This window comes from Crocuta crocuta, unplaced genomic scaffold, assembly GCF_008692635.1.
Source record: "Crocuta crocuta isolate KB4526 unplaced genomic scaffold, BGI_CrCroc_1.0 scaffold89, whole genome shotgun sequence".
NCBI lineage: Eukaryota > Metazoa > Chordata > Mammalia > Carnivora > Hyaenidae > Crocuta > Crocuta crocuta.
The window spans coordinates 6,107,778-6,126,968 of NW_027551559.1; the positions used below are offsets into that span (position 1 = coordinate 6,107,778).

The 19,191-nt window shown below is 43.6% G+C and overlaps 1 protein-coding gene across 1 annotated transcript in view; it reads right to left on the reverse strand.

Moving 5' to 3' along the window:
• ADCY2 (adenylate cyclase 2) overlaps positions 1-16,359 on the reverse strand; it is a 201,634-nt gene extending 185,275 nt beyond the window's left edge. The window contains exons 1-2 of the mRNA XM_077749455.1: positions 16,336-16,359; positions 15,734-15,883 (exon numbers count right to left, since the gene is read on the reverse strand). Of these exons, the coding sequence (XP_077605581.1) occupies positions 15,734-15,883; positions 16,336-16,359 (174 nt within the window). The remainder of the gene's footprint in view (positions 1-15,733; positions 15,884-16,335) is intronic.
• Positions 16,360-19,191: the final 2,832 nt, after the last annotated feature.

Consider the following 19,191-nt stretch of genomic DNA (forward strand, 5'->3'; position numbering starts at 1 on the left):
GGCTTTGAATTTAGCAAGTGTTTACTGTTGAACAGTGAACTTTGACAACAGCTGAACAGTGAGGTTAGCAAGTGGGTAAAAGAGAAACAAGAGTAGTTGCTACTTTTTCAACATCAGTGTTGAGTGGAAAGAAGTAAGAATCAACACTCACTGTGAGAGGGGCAAGAAAACAGAACATTCTTAGGTTAGTTTTTCCTTTTAAAATAAGAGAAACTGGGATATTTATTAATAAGCAAAGGAGAAACAGAGAAGCATTACTGGGACCATACAGACAAATAATAACTACAGTGCTAAAATGTTGGTGGAGGGGCGCCTGGGTGGCTCAGTTGGTTAAGTGTCCGACTTCGGCTCAGGTCATGATCTCACGGTTCGTGGGCTTGAGCCCCGCGTCGGGCTCTGTGCTGACAGCCAGCTCAGAGCCTGGAGCCTGTTTCCAATTCTGTATCTCCCTCTCTCTCTGACCCTCCCCTGCTTATGCTCTCTCTCTCTCTCTCCCTCAGAAATAAATAAAACATTAAAAAATAAAAAATAAAAAAAATGTTGGTGGATATTCTAAAATGCTTACAAGATATGTTAGAGATAGAATCAAAGAATAGAGAATAGACTGATTCCTTACACATCATAATCAAAAGGAAATACAAAACAGAATGACATTATAAAAATATTAGACAACAACACTAAATGTCAAGAAGCAGAATGAGAGATACTAGGTATATGGTATCATGGTATCACAAGAAATGCAATTAGTCTCCAATTTCTCTCTCTAAAAACCAGTAAGTTCAGATTGAAAACCAAAATCAAAATGACATGTCTTAAAAATGCTAAAGAAACCAGAGAAAGCTTTCTCAAATCATTTTTTAAGTTTGTTTATTTAATTATAAAAAAATGATATAATCAGCATCTCCTATGAATACAGGCACCACAAGGTTGCCCAGCAGAATGATGTCATGCAAGGCTTTGGAAGCTCTTGACACCAGCCTGTGTGAAAAACATAAAGTGTAGCTTGCAGATGGCTATTTCATATGGGTTCAGGAAGAACGCACTATTATAGTGGACAGAAAATTTCCTGAGTGTCTGGATACAAGAAGAATATACATCCCAACAGGATCTCTGCATACTGTTTATAATCACATGAAACTCTTGTGGAAAAGAAGATAACTTCTTTAAAAGAGTACAAAACCTATAAAACTTTCAAAATCAATTTATTAAAACTGAAACACCCTAAGAGCTTTGCTGACTGATTCAATGGTATATTTTTAAGTAGAGAAATTCAACATTTCTGAATGGGAAAGCTAAAGAATATATTTAGGGACATGTAAACAATATTCTCACAGTCTATGTAGGAAAATAAACAGGCAAAAAAAATTTTTAAGACTAATTTAAAAACATATAAAAAGGGAGGACAGTGGTCATCTTGAAAGACAGAAGCTGTAATTGCAAAATATATCAATTACAACCATGATGTTAGGACACAGAGACAAAGTTCCGGAGAACATAGATTTGGCCTAAAAAATTAATATATGATAAAGGAAACGTCATAATGTAATAGAACGCAGAAAAGTAACTCAACAGCAAGAATAAAAAGCACGTTCGCATCTCACATTATCATCATCTACGCTATTCTTTAAGTTTGAGGTGCTGGGTAATCTGTCTTTTCATTTGCATTCTTTTCCAACTCCAATTTGAGTACAATTCATTACAGACAGCTTCACAGAACTAGAAATTGTGGGGGAGATGTAAAGGGCAGTCTGGCTTCCAATGTGCCACATAATCCTTTAACCACACCCTGTCAGATGATGAACCCCACCCCCCCATCCCCGCCCCCAGGACCTGCCTCCCAGGAACGCAAGCAATTTCCTGGGAGAGGAGGTGGGCAGGGAGCATCAGACCTAAGATCCTGCTTCGCAGGGTACACGTGACACTGGAGACGTACATGGTAGCATCAGTTTTCAAAGTCCTCCTTTCCCTACTCAACGGGTGTTCCTATGAGGAAAGGCTGAACACAGAGCAAGCAGAGAACTTTCCTGGAAGCAAAAGAAAAGCAAATTTTCAAATCCATTCTCAGCTGGAGCACTGTATTAGCTATAGACTGAGAAACAAGGCAGCCCGTCATTCACTATTCCACCAGCAAAGGAAGACAGGAAGAGATGAAATGATTGAGGTCGTCAATCTCTTGAGAAAATACCCACAAAATACCATAACCTCAGTCTCTCTTTCTGTTTTTGCAAAATATGTTTGATTTTGTCTTTCTTGGCTTCATGCTTAGAGTGCTCATTTCCCAGTGAAATAAAATTGTGATGTCACCAAAAGTAAAAGACAGTAGCTATAAATGCTGATTTCCATGGGAAATGACAGGAACATTTTTCATGAAAGCACATAAAAAGCAAACTTATTTAAAGGCAAATTTTAACTTTTTTTTTCCCATTATTCATCAGTGACTTTGAGAGATCTGTCAATTCTCTCTCCTGTGGAATTTGTCACATTTCATATTCATTTCTATCAGCGGATGAAGTGCATTGCTCTTTAATGAAAGGATTTCCCTCTGTTTTTCAATAAGGCATTCCAAATCCCACTCATAACTTTTAGAAAGCTCACTCATTTGCAAGTGTCACAGCTTCATGGCCCGAGTTTTGAGTACTCCTTGATCTACCTGCCTTTTTTTAAAGAACATATAATCTGTGGTGGACGTTGTCTCTGCGTCCTGACCCACCCTGTGGAGCACTCACTCCTACATATTCCCCCCAGTTTTCCCCCAACTTGCTCATAAAATTCACCAGCAAAGGTCTAAGATAGTAATTATCTTAAGTGCTGTACTCACTGATGTTAAAATCTAACACTGTTCCAAAGATCCATTATCCAGCAAACTGTCACCACATTGTATCCATGAGTAGAACGTTTCATTAAAGGCGAGTTTAAATGCATGTGCTTCAGCAGATCTGGATCAAGTTAATAGGCTACAGTGATTTAAAGCTTGTATTTTGTCTTTGACATAAACATTGCATCATTCTTAACACACACACACAACTTCTGTCTCTACACTCCTTCCTGGAAGGCTCTATTGATCACTTTCATGACAATGAGGCTAATGTAACCCAAGTTCATTAAAGTATTTCAGCCAAGACCACACTAGCAACTTTGGGGAGAGGAATGTGGACCTGGGAGAGCAGGGAATGGCACATTTTTGCTATTTGTCTTTGTTAACTTTTTGAAGACCTAATATAAATGACAATGTGACATTAGTGAGCCTCATAATGGGAAGATGTGTCTGATACTATCTGGGTTCGTTCAAAGCAGTTGTAGGACACGAAGTGCTCAGAGATTATCCTTGACCTGCAAAGAATCCAGAAGAAGCAGAGGGAGAGAGTCATGAAGGGTGAATCAAGAGGGTGTAAGAATACTCCGGAGTCCAGAGTAGAGTCCTATCAGTCACAAGGAGTCCAAAGTATAGGAGGACATGGTTTGGGGACCATTGATAAGAACACAGTTAAACTAATTACTTCTGAGCACATGTAATTAATAATTGCATTATGAAAGCTGAACGGAGGGAGGGAGAGAGGGAGGGAGGGAGGGAGGGAAGGAGGGAGAGAGAGGAGAGCAAGCACTGCACTGATGTTTTTATCAGCTGTGTTTAAGAGTGCATGTTCTTGCCTACTCCATGCAGGGAACTGTACTAGGTTCTAAGAATATAAAGAAAAATAATAAAATAACAGACAGCCCTCGCCACCAAAGGATTTACCATCTAGTTTCACGATGGCAGGAATGGGCTCCAAGTAGACTTCTCAGAGGGATAATGACGATGTCCCTGGGAAATGCACTGAGTCATTCAGTCTGGCAGAAAGCTTTCAGGCAGCTGCCCAGACACCTGCCCTACTTTGACCCCCAGGGACACAGGCACAAGCAGCGACACTGGGAAGAGGTCAGGCTAAGATGCCCACAAGGCACGTTCCCATGATAACTGTGTCAGATGCGTGTTTTGTGTCTGGTCCTCCAATCAGTGGAGCCTATCTTGGAGAGCGAGGGTCCACATCCATAACTAAGCCTTGTCCAAGGGATGGTCATGGTCTTCGGGGCTGAGATGCCGGGTGTGGCCTGCCAAGCCTCAGACTCCAGCAGATTGATCTGATCGTATTCCACAGTCGATGATTACATATTCCTGCTTTGATTCTACACAGCTTGTTTAGAAGACTGAGGTCTTAACTTCTTAGGGAATCTGGCACACATGCAGCCAGAAAGGTGCCTAAAATTGGACTGGGGGGAGAAAGAAAACAGCAGGAAAATTCCACTGAGGCCAAAGCGTTATTCACTGGACTCTCATTCTCTGGCCAATCGTCATGTGACGAGTTGGTAAACAGCAGGGAGAGGATCCCAGTGTGTCTGCTGCGCCTTTCACAGTTTTGACATAAGGAGGTGATCAGCTCTGCCTCCCACTGCTCCCTGTTTTGATTTTTCAATTCTTAACTATTCCACTGGTTGCTGATGACTTTTAACTTCAGGGGAAATGCCTAGCTTTGCTTTCTCCATTCTTTTTTTTTTTTTTTAATATTTTTATTTATTTCTAGGAGAGAGAGAGACAGCGTGAACAGGGGAGGGTCAGAGAGAGAGGGAGACACAGACTGTGAAACAGGCTCCAGGCTCGGAGCTGGCAGTCAGCACAGAGCCCGACGTGGGGCTCGAACCCACGAACCACGAGATCATGACCTAAGCAAAAGTCGGACGCTTAACTGACTAAGCCACCCAGGCGCCCCTGCTTTCTCCATTCTTAAAAGGAAGAGTATACGTTTAGGAAAACTACCCGACACTGGGATGTTCCAGCCCTGGCCGGTGATCTTTCCAGGAATATGGTGCTAATGACACATTCATCCATACGTTGACTTTTTTTTTTCCCTTAGAGAATGAACTCTTGTTCTTTTAATGTTTAATCTTACGGTTTCACTTTAATGTGTTTCTACAGCACAGTTAACCCATGTTGAGGCCTGAGTTCTTGTCTTTATTGTGTTTATTTTACCTACAGTCTTTCCAGCCTTCTTGTTCAATTTCTTGGCTTCATGTTTTTATTTGTCTACTAAATAACTATTTTTCAGTGTTTCTATTTGAGTTAAGACCCATCTAGTAGCTATTACCAGAATAGGAGTTTGGATACTCCATGGACTAGCACTGTGATTAGTTAGTAACTGTAATCTAGGAACACAGTTGCCTTTCTGGAAAAATCAGTCAATCGTTCTGCCCTTCACTTCTTGGGAATCAATGATTCAGAATAAAAGAAAGACACTGAGAAATCTATATAATATAATACAGTAGAAACAATTAAAATGTTTTGGCAGAGATGCCATATAAGATACATAATACAACACTGGCTTCCATCTTGGGCAAAGAAAACCTTGCCCAAACAAACTCCTTGGCTTTTTCTGGCTCCTCTTTACAGCTGCACATGTCAAAAGAGCTGTCGATAGTCAATGAATGCCCTTCCTCACTTTCTATCTTCTCCTTACCTGAGCTTGGTCATTTCCATCCCTTTGCCCAGGCTGCCAGTGACCATGTTGCTAAGACTGGTGATCACTTCTTTGGCACCCTCTTTCAGCACTTGGCTGAGTTGACCACTGTCTCCCCTAAACTTTCTCTCCTTACTTTTCTTGAACCACATTCTCTGGCTTTTCTCCTATAAGAGTGATCATTTTCTTTTCTTTTCTTTTTTTTTTTTTTATGTCTTTATTTTGAGAGACAGAGAGCGAGCGGGGGAGGAGCACAGAGAGGGAGACCCAGAATTCGAGGCAGGCTCCAGGCTCTAAGCTGTCAGCCCAGAGCCCAATGTGGGCCTCAAACCCACAGACTGTGAGATCATGACCTGAGCCAAAGTCGGACACTTAACCGACTGAGCCACCCAGGTGCCCCAAGAGTGATCATTTTCAATGACTTTGGCTGAGCCCTCTCCTTCTGCTCTTTCTTTAACATTGGTGTGTTTTGAGGATTGGCCCTAGGTCACTTTCACATTTTCTGATCATGTTCTCCCTAATGAATCTCATTTAGTCTTTCAAAGACCAATACAGGTTGGGGCGTCTGGGTGGCTCAGTTGGTTAAGTATCTGACCTCAGCTCAGGTCATGATCTCATGCTCTATGGGTCTGGGCCCCGCATCGGGCTCTGTGCTGACAGCTCAGAGCCTGGAGCTGCTTCAGATTCTGTGTCTCCCTCTCTCTCTGCCCCTCTCCTGCTAGCACTCTCAATAATAAATATTAAACATTTTTTAAATAAAGACCAATACATGTTGATGACTTTCAAATTTACATTTTCAGATCCAGATCTCATGTGAAACTATGGCTTGACAGCTCCCTTTGGACATACCATAGGTATCTCAAAATTAACTGTTCAAAACTCAACTCTTGATTTCAACTCCACCCCTACCTCCAATCAATATTGTTCCCAACAACTTTTAACATCTTACAAGTGGCACAGCAGCCATTATCCAGCTGCTCAAGTTCAAAGCTTATGAATCTTCCTTGATTATTTTATATCTTTCTCTCATCTAATACCTAACTTAACAGTAATTCCTAGCTGTTTAGTTTTAAAATATGCCCTGCATCTGTCCACTGTGACCAAAACTACTCCTCCCTTTAGTCTGGACTACTCCCAAAACTTGTCCCTCTGCTAATGCTCTTTCCTCCTCTAATCCATTCTCCACCAAAAGACAGAGAGATCCTTTTAAGAATGTTACCAGTTCATCTTACTACCTCACTTAAACCCTTCAGTGCCTTCCCATTCAGTGTATAATAAAATCCCAAGTCCTTAGCACACCTAGCAAGGCCAAGTGTGCGTTCTGGCTCCTGACTCAGTCTCCAACTCTTTTCTCTTACCCAACTATCCCCCGACCTTTCTGTTCCTCATACAGGACAATCTGGTTCCTAACTCAAGACCTCTGTAGGCCTGCCCCTTCTGTTTAGAGAATTTTCATCAAATCAGCAGAGGGCTGTATCCTTCTCCAATACCATTTCACTTCAAACATCACCTCTCCAGAGAAGCTTCCCTGTTGTCTGCTCCAATGTGCCACTCTACCTTCTCCATTATGCTTTGCCATATGAACTTGTGCTTTCTAATCAGATTTATGCATTTGGTAAGTTATCATTTGTCTCCTTTCATTGGAGTTTGAGCCCAAAGATAAAAGGGACCATAAGTCTCAGGTATTACTCTATTCTCTGGGGTTAATCCCTTGGCACATAACATATAATCACAGATTTGAAGTAGATGTTTCGATAGACAGGAGAACCAGTGCCTTCCACAGTCTTCATAATCCTGTATTCAATGGAAGGATATATGTAAAAACTATTATTTAAACTTAACAGTTTATGCACAGCCTTATGTGCATATCATTACCCCAAATGCTCCTCTGATTCCATTCCTGATCATATCATATAGTCATACATACTTTCCCATTTATGGAGAACATAGCTCTCTGGAAGGAATTTTCACATCTGACAGGTTACATACATTAAATGGTTCCTAATATATAAGCAGATTAAAGGATTCTTCCAGAAAAGCCCTAGGCAAAATGTCCTAAAACTCTGAGGACACTCAGACAACTTAAAAAAATAAAAAATCCAAAGAATAACACCTTTTGAAAACACAAATGCAATTATAAAAATTCAAAAATTCATAGTTCCTAATTGTTAATTTGGTATGAACATCCATGGGTGCCTCAATACAATAAGCACAGCACTAATGCCACATGAGGTGTTTTTATCTATGACTGTACTCATGGTAACAGATTTATTAAACACACAGGTTCAGTAACTTTAATATTTTAAATCAGCCTCATGCTGATGGGTATTAAGTACTTTTTCCATCTATTAACAGTTAAGTGACCCATCTATGCTTTCATCTGCAGGAAGAAAAATATCATAGAAGACTTGACACTTTGCCTTTGATTCTGGAGTAAATGTACATTTTTCTCCTGTATATGACAAATACCAGAAGAATGGATAATGCAACCAGAAGGACTGATTTTGGAATTCCTTTCTATTGGGTTTATTTTACTTACATCAAGTGGTGTAGAACTTTCTTGAGTCTTTTCACTAGATTATTCTTTGCCTATTATACAATCTTGTCAGCATCAAAATATTGCATCACAGGGTATAAAAAGTAGGCGGTCTCCTTGAAACACTAAAAATTCCCAAAGGCCAAAAATATCAAAACCAGATGCTCTCCTTAGGGTGCAACTTCTGTTTTCTGTGCTTCTTTTATATTATCAGCAAAGATTAGCTTGTGATAATCTGGAGCAATAGAACTGATTCCCAGGTGCTTCTCCAACAAGACAGTTGAGATGCTTACTTTGCATAGATATTAGATGGCTGTGTTGCTCAAGTTCCTTATATAGAGGAAACTTCTGGAGAGTTTACCATCAGGCTTTTCCACTGTCATGATATAAGTAGACACTTGCATGTATTTTATTCATTAAAAGAATCTCTGCTTAATTAATTGTTATAACTCTATTTTAGTTTTTTGTTTTCCCCTTTAGAGCAGAATGTCTAACTTGCTAAAGAATGAACAAATAGGGGGCGCCTGGGTGGCTCAGTCAGTTAAGCTTCAGACTTCAGCTCAGGTCATGATCTCACAGTTCATGAGTTNTCAAAATAAATTAAAAAAAAAAAAAAAAAAGAATGAACAAATAGTTATTAGTGCTATTTTTGTGAGCTCTTATTACTAATTTGCAGTGGCAGTCTTCATCAGGCATGGGCATTTGAAGTGATTCCTATGAATCCCTCCTCCTTCCCCTTAGTCTTGGATCTGTAGTTGTTGATATCTCCTTATAGGAGCCAGAGTACACATTTACAACACGGCCTTCACTGCAGTCTTAGAAAATATGTACTGATTTCAATCACTTTAACTAAAGAACTTATTGGAAAATACTTCAGGCTTAACAATTTGAGGGCCATTGATATACTGTTTTCTGGAATTGATTTCCATTTCTTATTTAAAGGAGCTTGGTAGAAGGATCGTGGTGAAATGCAGCACCCTGGAATATCTTGCCCGGGAATTTCTCAATAAGGCATAAGAGCTAAGTTTCAAGAGAATTTAAATCATCAACATGATACAATATGGTGCAAACCATTAAAGAAATTCTTGAACTTCAGTGTGATGATTCAAATGGGAAACACTATGAAGACAATCCTTTCATGAAACCATGACTTCATTTTTTTCATCTTTCAAGCAAAAGGTAAGTGTAGTTTTCTACATGATTCAATCTTTCACTAATGAGTGCTGAGAACAAGGTGGTGATACACATCTGTATAAGCTATGACTTCTCCATTGAGCGAGAGATACCAAAGAGAAAATTATGTAATCTATCATTTAATAAAATGGAAGAAAGTGGTGAACAGGAACAATATAAGCTATGACTTCATCAAGGAAGGGATACCAGATAGAAACCATACAAGGGATTCTTTAATAAAACAGAAAAAAAGTAGACACACCAAAAACATATTCCCCCCGGGGAAAGTAAAGTGTAGTTAATAATCTCTGATGATGCAAAAGCCAGTGCAGGGCCTATTATCTCAACCAAACTGTGCACAGGGTGTGATGTTGTGGGATTCTCATGCTCTGCGGTCTCTGTTGGATACATTGCCCTACCCAAAAGTCTTGGGTAACATTATTACTAAAATTTACTGCTTTAATTCTTCAGGAATGGCAGTGACAAAGTCTTGCTGGATGGAACTCTTATTGGACTCTTTACGTCCAGTTTGGTTTCCTCAAGAGGCATATGTGGTTGAGATGCCTCAGCTTGGACTCTGCCAAATGCTCCCACTAAGAAGAAGGGAATTGGAGGAAACAGTAAGCCCCGTAATATGAGCAGCCGGGATTGCCTCACACCATCCATTCCGCAGGTGAAAAGCAAACTTCTGAACTTGGTGAGATGACGCTGGTAGAAAGAGTGCCTGGGGAAATTATCCAGCAATGTCCCAACAGACAAAGCACAACACTTCTCTGTTCAATTTGTTGGCCGTGAGAAAGAAAGAAGGGGAAGGTAACTCCGGGGATGTCACGGTCGCATCAATCCCTCCCTCCTGCCACCTCACACTCAATGACTCAGTCAGGGTGGCAGCTGATTTCTGTTGGTTAATGTAAGTGCACCTGCATTATNGGGTCGCATCAGTCCCTCCCTCCTGCCACCTCACACTCAAATGACTCAGTCAGGGTGGCAGCTGATTTCTGTTGGTTAATGTAAGTGCACCTGCATTATCAGAGTTCAATGGCATGACCACCCACTGAGCACTTTCTTAACAGGATATCATTTTGGAAGCTGGGAAAGGTATTTATTAAATTGGGCAAGGTATCAAGTACAACTTCCGTCAGAGAATCTAAGAGAGAAGTTAAGAAATCTGACCAGCCTCACACTAAGATAACATAAACTTGGGGGTGCCTGGGTGGCTTAGTCAGTAGAGCATCTGACTTGATTTCAGGTCAGGTCATGATCTCACAGTTCGTGAGCCCTGTGTTGTGCTCCGTGCTGATGGTGCGGAGCCTGCTTGGGATTCCCTCTTCCTCTTTCTTCCACTCTGCCACTCATCCTCTCTCCCTCTGTCTCTCAAAACAAACAAACAGAAAAACTCAATTCAAGAGGTCTGCCTCCAAAGTGCACTCTCTCTTCTCAGCCCTTCTGCTGCAGTAGGGAAAGAGAGCCATAGACAGATTTCACTCTGTGGCTCCTTGTGTGAGTGACCTTCCATATAACTTCCTGACACCCTCATGGATGACACATTGCTTAACATGGCAATGCATTCCCTAATGATCAAATCAGACACCCATTTGGTATTATCTTATGCTTTCTTATTTAACTAGTAATGATAAATGGCATAGTTAATTAAAAAAAATCCTTCATGCCTAAGGAAAGCTCTAGCTAACCTATGCTCAGACATCACTCCAACAAACCTCGACAGAACCAACTTGAAAGGAAGAAAAAGCCACACTGATTAGCCGAGAGATCTTGGATAAGTACTTTGGACAGTTCCTTTATCTGGTTGAAACAGGAAAAATGACTTAGGTCAGAGTTGATACAGAAATAAAAAAGAGGATGGTAGGCTGGATAATGGCCCCATCCTGGTCCTCAGAACCTAATTATGTCACCTTACATGGCAAACCAAGAACTTGGCAGATGTGATCAAATTAAGAACCCTGAGGTGGATAGACTACCTTGGATTATCCTTATGAGAAGAAAGCAGTAGTGCTAGAGGCAGATAGAGACAAGAAAGTACATGGAGAATAATAGGGGAGAGAGTCTGAGAGGAGAGGGGGAGAGGGAGAAGGAGGTGGAGAGACTGGAAGGTTCTATGCTGCTGAATTTGAAAATGGAGGGAGGGGCTAGGAGTCATGGGATTCACTCAGACTCTAGAAACTTGAAATCAAGGAAAAGGATTCTCCCTTAAAGCCTCTCGAAAGAGCCAGCCCTGACAATACTTTGACTTTAGCTCATGAGACTGATTTTGGACTTCTAACCTCCAGAATCGCGGGATAATAAATTTGTTCTTTTTTAAGCCATTATATTTATGATGATTTGTTATAGCAGAGCTAGGAAATGGATACGGTATATGTAAAAATACTTAACAGACTACAAGGCACAGTATGAGGACTCAAAAAAAAATTAGTTCCTTCTTTTCTCCCTTCCCTCATGAAAAAGCAATCTAGCAGCCCAAATCTAAGACAGCTTCAAGGGGCACCTGGGTGGTGCAGTTCGGTAAGCATCTGACTTCGGCTCAGGTCATGATCTCATAATTCTGGGTTCGAGCCCCGCGTCAGGCTCTGTGCTGACAGCTCAGAGCCTAGAGCCTGCTGCAGATTGTGTCTCCCTCTCTCTCTGCCCCTCTCCCACTAGCACTCTGTCTCTCCTTCTCAAAAATAAATGTTAAAAAAAACCCTTAAAACAGCTTCAACAACACTTTTCCTGGCATCCTAAATGACTTATGCAATACGTTCAGCAATGCCCTAAGAGGACCTGCTATCACATTACGATAAAGATGGGTACGTTCATTATTCAACCACGAACACAAAAGGACCAGTTAGTCATTCCACTGAAGTCTGCAGAGAAGAAAAACAACTTTGCCCCCAAGGAGAGCCAGAAAGCCTACTGCTTCACTAAACCCCCACCTGGGGTACAGATCCAGGTTCAACAGGGGTCCATGCCTTGCGTGACTATTATTTTTGACTGGAATGCCTAATTCTGTCATATTCAATCCATAGCATGGTCCCAGATGAAGGGAGACCCTGTAAAAACGCTCCGAATTACACTACTTTAAAACAAAGACAGCCTATAAATTGAAGAGGGTTTATTTTCTTTCCATAACAAAAGCAAATCCGCTTTTTACTACTCCAGAGGCAAAATTTATTTCCACTGCCTATGCGGTTGGGAGAGAAATTCTTGTTTTGCTCTGAATCCAGCTCCCATCAATTCCTGAGAGTCTCTTACATACTCCAGGGAAAAACGCCCTCTGTTTTCTCAGGTTTGATAAAGAACCTTCTATTGCACTGACAGCGTGCTCAAGAAACGGCCGAGGCTTTTCCTGTAGGATGTGAGACTTAAGAAAAAAGTCAAAAGGCCTAAAGGTGGCCTTGGTGCTAATGCAACGTGTTACATTTCCCACCTAGTGAAAAAAAAATCATAATTTTCAGTGTTTATATATGAGAGCACTTTTGGGGCAAGAATATAACTCTGAGAAAAATCTCTGCTAACATTTTTCATTCCCTCCTCTCCCCCAAACTCATAGCACAAATAGTCACTTTATTCAAACATAGTTTTTAGTCTCTAAAAATTCATCTCATTTGCATCTAGGAAAAATATCACAACATTTGAAGAAAGAAAAGTAAAGAGCTGAGCAATGCTGAAAAGGTTTCAGAATTCCTAGACACCTCCCAACGGCAACAGCTATCACAGCCCCCAGCAGGTTGCGTGAGTGAGGCTTGCTGGGCTCGCCCGACATCGGCCTTCGACTCCAAGGACCGAGGTCAGTGGTGGGCGATGCAGTGAAACAGGTTTAGTAACTATCCAAGATGGCGGCCGCTCAGCCTCTGGGAGCCTCAACTCCCTCTGAGGCAACTGCCAATATAGAATATTAAAATGGGTGGCATTTATTTGATCCTAATAGGTGCTGGAACAAACTCTTTTGCTCAGCATACACCCCTGTCCTTGAATGAAGCACTCTGAAGAGCACCGCTGTTTGCCATAGTGACTGTGGACGAAGCAAAGATAATTTGTGGTAAAGGGCGGGCAGGAAGGGACACGTGGCACCCTCAGACCATAAGTCGGTCTCTGGCTCTACCAGGGCTGTCTCCGGGACTCATTCTCTATAGGAAGGGCATACAGATGGCTATTGGCTAATGTTTTTGTATTTCCTTATATCTAGCAGATCATGTCTTACTGATTTTATTAACTAAAAGAAGAATTCTCTTCCCACTTAATTGCATGCCAGACTGAAAAAAGTATAAGCATTCATTCTAATTCTAGAAACATATTTTTCCAAAGCCCTAACAAGAAAAGTACTGCATTCTGGGCATCAGACGCTGGGAGCCGACTCCCAACATCAATAGCAAAACACATTGTGGTACCAAATTATATTTTATTAGACATCTTTAGTACAAGGTCTTTTTCTTCTTTCAAAGTGTCTCTCTTCCCGAAAAGGTTCCTTTTTAAAAAACTAGGAAATGCCCTTATAATACCTTATAGTACCTCTCTTGATGGTCCCATAAAGCCTCTAGCACTCAGGATGCCATAGCTCTAACTCTGAGCTACCTAAGGTCAAAGTGTGGCCATTGGACTACATGGAGGCCACATATCACTGGGCCAGGAGTGACACCTGTTTCTGGGGGCTCAGGGACTCTTCAGAGAAGTATGTAGTGCAGATGAGGTCAGTACCTGACTTATTGCTTTTGTCAAAGCTGGTACTATAAATATTAGGTTATATAATCTGTCTACTTGGAATTTCAGTTCCCTCAGCATCATGAGATTTTGAAGTAGATTCTGGAGGTGATGGAAAAGAAAGTTAAATATGTCTGTCAGAACCAAACTGATAAGAGTCACTACTGTTTGGGGAAGGAAACCATCTATCCTAAAATGTTTGAAATCTACAGAGAAAAACAATCAAGAACACTAAGTGCTGCTTGTTGAAACTGTGGAATTTTCTAGAACCCAGATTTAAAATATCACTACTGAACACAGGTATATGAAAATATACTGGATAACAACCCTAAATTAATAATGGTCTATACCTCTTAAAGTTGAATCTAGAGTTCGATATACATAGATATCAAAGAATTAAACATTCATTACTGAAAACCTTTGCTGTACATGTTGTAATAAAATGCTTTTTAAAATTTAACTATGAGATTGGCTACTAATACCAGTGAGAGTACGATGTTCATGGCCATATCCCAGTGCCTAGAATCATGCCAGACACAAATTACGTGCTCTGTCAATCTTCTTTGAGTAGATCAAGTGAACTGAACCCACTGTTTACAGAAGGGAATCTGATCACTATTCGTCAGTCTATACACAAAAGTCTAGTATCAAAATCTAAAGAATGCTTTTTGGCGGGGGGTGGGGGAGGGAAGGAGAGCTGTGGAAGGGAGGGGGAGAATCTTAAGCAGGGTCCACACTCATCACAGAGCTCAACGCAAGGCTCAATCCCACAGCCCTGAGCTGAAATAAAGAGTCAGATGCTCAACTGACTGAGCCCCCCAGGGGCCCCTAACGGATATGTTTTTACTGTTACCCCCATGATACATTTGGGTGAAATTTCGGAGAAAGGACTAACTCAGTACAATTTAACACATAATAATGAAGCATCTTTTATGTGCCAAATCCTGACTGCTCCCAGCACAGGCATGGCGATGCATGCTCTCAGACAGATGGGGCGGGGTACTCACAGAGGGTCCCGCTAATCGTCACTTGCAGACATGGGAACTGGGGTCCCTGGTGACAGATACACAAACCCAAGAAAAACAAGGCAGTCACGTGATGCCCCGCCATCACCGGAAGTTAGGCACGTTAAACACAGGGCCCCTTGTGTATTTATGGCTCCCCCCGCCCAAAGCCTAGCCGTCCCACCTGCTCTCCACCATCCCCGATGACACACAGCTTTGCCTGCCACACCTGCTCGACGTCGTCTCTCACTTTTACCGAGCTTTGTCCTAACCTATGTGTTGTTCTGATGTGCGTTTCTACGCATCCCCCACAACAGGACAGACCCAGTCACGACAACGGGTTCCCTGCCAGACCCTCCACCTCAACTCCCGTCACCTCCGTCAGGAACGACTTGGAGTATTTCATCCCACGTGGACTGCACGTGGGCAGCACAGGAAGCACTGTGACGGCGCAGGGGGAGGCCCAGATTTCAGCGAGGGCACAGGCTACCAGAGCACTGTGATTTCACAAAAGCGAGTGTCTCAACCAAGCGGTATTAATAACAATGACGATGACCATTACTGGAGTTTTCCAGCCCTGTGCTGACGGCCATTGGTGTGATGCTCACACACGGGTGATCCTGGAGTTGCTGGGTCTGGGTCTGCAACGCCATCCCTCCTCTTTGGTTTATGACCCCACCAAGTGCCCAGCCCGAGGCTGAGCGCGGGCAGTCGGCCGTTCCAGATTCTTTCTGAAGCCCGTGAGGAATGAACGGCGTGCTCAGTGTCAACAGCAACAACAGTCTTCTAATCATGCCTCAAACAGTGCGGAAGTGAGACTGAAAAATGCCTTTTACCTGCTGACGCTTTTCGAACTCCAGCTTGATCCGGGACTTGATGCAATTGCACGTGTCCTGGTAGGTCTGCTGCAGAGCGAGCTCCATGAGGTGCTTGTGGTACGCCCCCGCCAGGCTCCCACAGATGAAAATGATCACGTTGGCCAGGATCTAAGGAGACAGAAAGAGCCTCTCAGTAGGGCGAGTGTTCCTAAGTTACGAACACAACGGTAACAAAATGCACATTAGCAACGCAAGAGAGGACGCCGCAGGAAGTCAATTTCGTTTGTTTCCAAACTAACATTTTTATTTGCTTAAAGGAAACAGCCATTGCCTTCAGGGATTCTAGCCCCTTCCTGGATCCTTGCCCTTGGATGGATGGCTCTGAGGTCCCTCCCTTGTCTTTAAGCTCAGCTGTGTGATTTCAGTAGGAGTGACTGGGGGTCAGGAGGAGCCCAGGCTGACATGGCCGGCAATGTGTCTTGTGCTTCATCAGAAAGAACATACCCTGGTGAACCCACGGGTTCCAGAAAGATGAAAGACTCACGGAGCAGAGGCAACCAGACAGCCCACAGTCTACTGTTCGGCGCCACTGAGACTTTGTGGTTGTTACACGGCATTACTTCAGTACTAGGTGATTGATCCATGGTGCTCTCCCATCCAAACTGTACTCACTGAGCCTGGATCAGCGATATTCCCTATGATCTTCTCTTGAGATAGGAATATAGCAGCTTCTCAAACCACAGAACTCTCTACTCTTCTGATGATAAAAATTCATGTCCACCAAAACTGGGGGAAGGGGAAGAAAACGAAAAAGAAAAACTAAAAAGAACGCGTGATAGTCCTACCCAGCAAGCACACCCCACTGTCCATATGGCCTTGTCCCCACCCCATGATCCTCTGCATTCTCAAAATTGTTCCCAGACTTGGTTTTGCCAAGACCTTTCTCTTGTTCCAAAGGACCAAATTCATTCTAAAGGCAGTGATTTACTTTTCTATTGCACATCCATTGTGCGGAAACAGGGTTTCAAATGCTTAGCTAACATTTAGTTCTATGACTACACAACAAATCAGTTATGTCCACACTGTTGGACACTTAATTCAATATTCTTTGTATCTGCCTAGAGGCCACCCTCACGTATAACGATTTGGCCTCATATTTCATCTTTCCCTTAGGTCGATTCATAAAATGCACTGAGTCAGAAGCCATGACTATTTTCTACGTTTTTAATACATATTATGAAATTGCTTTGAGGGAACATTCCACTTGTATTCTTTTTTTAAGTTTATTTATTTTGAGAGAGAGAGAGAGAGACAGACAGACAGACAGACAGACAGAGAATCCCAAGCAGGCTCTGCCCTGTCAGCACAGAGCCAATTGCGGGGCTAGAGCCCATGAACTGTTGAGGTCACAGCCTAAGCTGAAATCAAGAGTCAGCTGCTCAACCGACTGAGCCACCCAGGCACCTCTGGGCTTATATTCTCACCAACAGTGTAGGACGCCGTATTTCCAGTGTGTGCACTCCTATCTAGCACACTACGGACACAGAGCAAGGGGTAATGACATGTAAAACGGATTAGTACTGATTTCTCTCTTACGTATTTAGGGAAAGACCGGCAGGTCTATCAGAAGATGGGCGGCCACACCCAGATAAGGTGCCGACACCCCCTCCTCCACACGGCCTCAAGTCCCCCCAGCACGGCGCTAATGGCCTTAACAACAAAGGCAGGGTATCAGCTTCCAAGTTTTGTTCTTCAAGAGCTTGTTGCCCCTACTGATCATCTGACTGGGGAGGCTGGAGAAGGATCCGGACACCAGGGCCTAAGTCTCCGCTCCTCCCAGGGGGCCTTCCCTCATCCCCTCTCTTCTCAGCCAAGGGAGCCCGTGGGCCCTGGAGCCCCTGTGCTGGGGGCAGGAGGAGGTGGGCAATTCAGGGGAGCGGAGCCAGGACCATGTGGCCCGGATCCGAGCCACACCGCCAAACAGTGGTAACATCAGCAAAGGTGATGTCCCGTTCTCCGTCCACCTGACGTCGTCCTCACTCTCCGCAGGTTCTGGACACGGGTGGGAGACGGGACTCCGTGAGCCCTGGGAAACCCATTCTGGGGACGGAGGGACGGCAGGACAGAGCTGGAAATGGGAAGAATGACTTGATGAGCTTCTCTGTGAATAAACGGATGCCCCACGGAAGCAGGGGAAGGGCAGGTCAGACCAGAGGGCCTTCCAGCTGTCTGGCCTGCGTGTGTCGCGGTCCTGGAGGCCGAGAGCTCCTGCAGCTCGGCCAGCTCTCCCCGCGGCCCCGGAAATGTCGCGTCACGCATCCCACGCACCCGCGTGTCCTCCTCCTCCAGCAGTAGGGGCCATTAAAGCACCAACACTGGGCACTGCTGTGTGTGTGTGATATGTGCACATGTGGCATGTTTGTCATGTGTGTGCACGCAGTGTGTATACGTGTGCGTCAGGTGCATGCTGTGTGTGACCTGCACGTGTGATGTATGCATGTGACACTTATGTGCCTATGCGAAGTCTCCGTGTGACTTGTGTGACATATCTGTGTGTGTGGCATAGGACATAAGCGATGCCTGTGACAGCTGTGTGCATGCTAGGCGTGCAATTCACACACATCACGTGTGGCTTTGCGTGATGTATGTATACCTCTGTGTGATATACAATGTGAACGTGGGACACACACATGGTCTGATCAGGGGGCATGTGTGCTGGTCATGTGTGTGTAAGTGTGAGCACTGGCCCAGAGCGGGGGAGCGTGTGGCTGTCTTCACTGCTGTTCCCAAGCCTTCCTAACTGCACGGGGCTGTCCGCCCTCCAGGGCCACGCTTTCGCATGTCACCTCTGCGAGTGTCAATCACGTGAGCACGTGAGCCAGCTGGGGGGCTTCCTGACTCATCGGGGCGGAGGAGCCCCCTCCCCCTGCTGTCGGGATTGAGTTTAGTGTCCTGCCCAATGGCGACTGTTAATTCCGCCCTGTCGCGCTCTCCTCCTGCAAAACTACCGTCCACTTTGCTAAAGATTCTCTGAACTTGGTCACTGCTGGATTCGCTTTGAAGGATCATGCACCAAAGAATGCAGACAAGGAGGGGAGCCAACGCAAACCAGACTGCTCAGATTTAGAGAATGCGGCCTCATTCCTTATGAGGCACAGCTGAAATAATAATTTAGTGATTACCTCGGAGAGATTCATCTTTTTCTCCTTAAAAAAATGCCTTCAAAGCACAAGTGTCAACATGTTAGGAAGTCAGTTCCTCCAAAATGAGAACTGAATGTAAGCGACAGAGCCGGATGACGCTGTCACCTGTCCCCAGGGGCCCTGCCCTCTGCAGGATGCACGACTGGGGCCCTTCTCTGAGGACACTGATGCCACGCTGGGATGGCAAGTCCCACCTCCTCCTGTATTCTTCTGGGGATCCCAGTCCATGTCCTCTGAATTCTCCTGGCTCTGGAGCAGGACAGGAAGTATGCT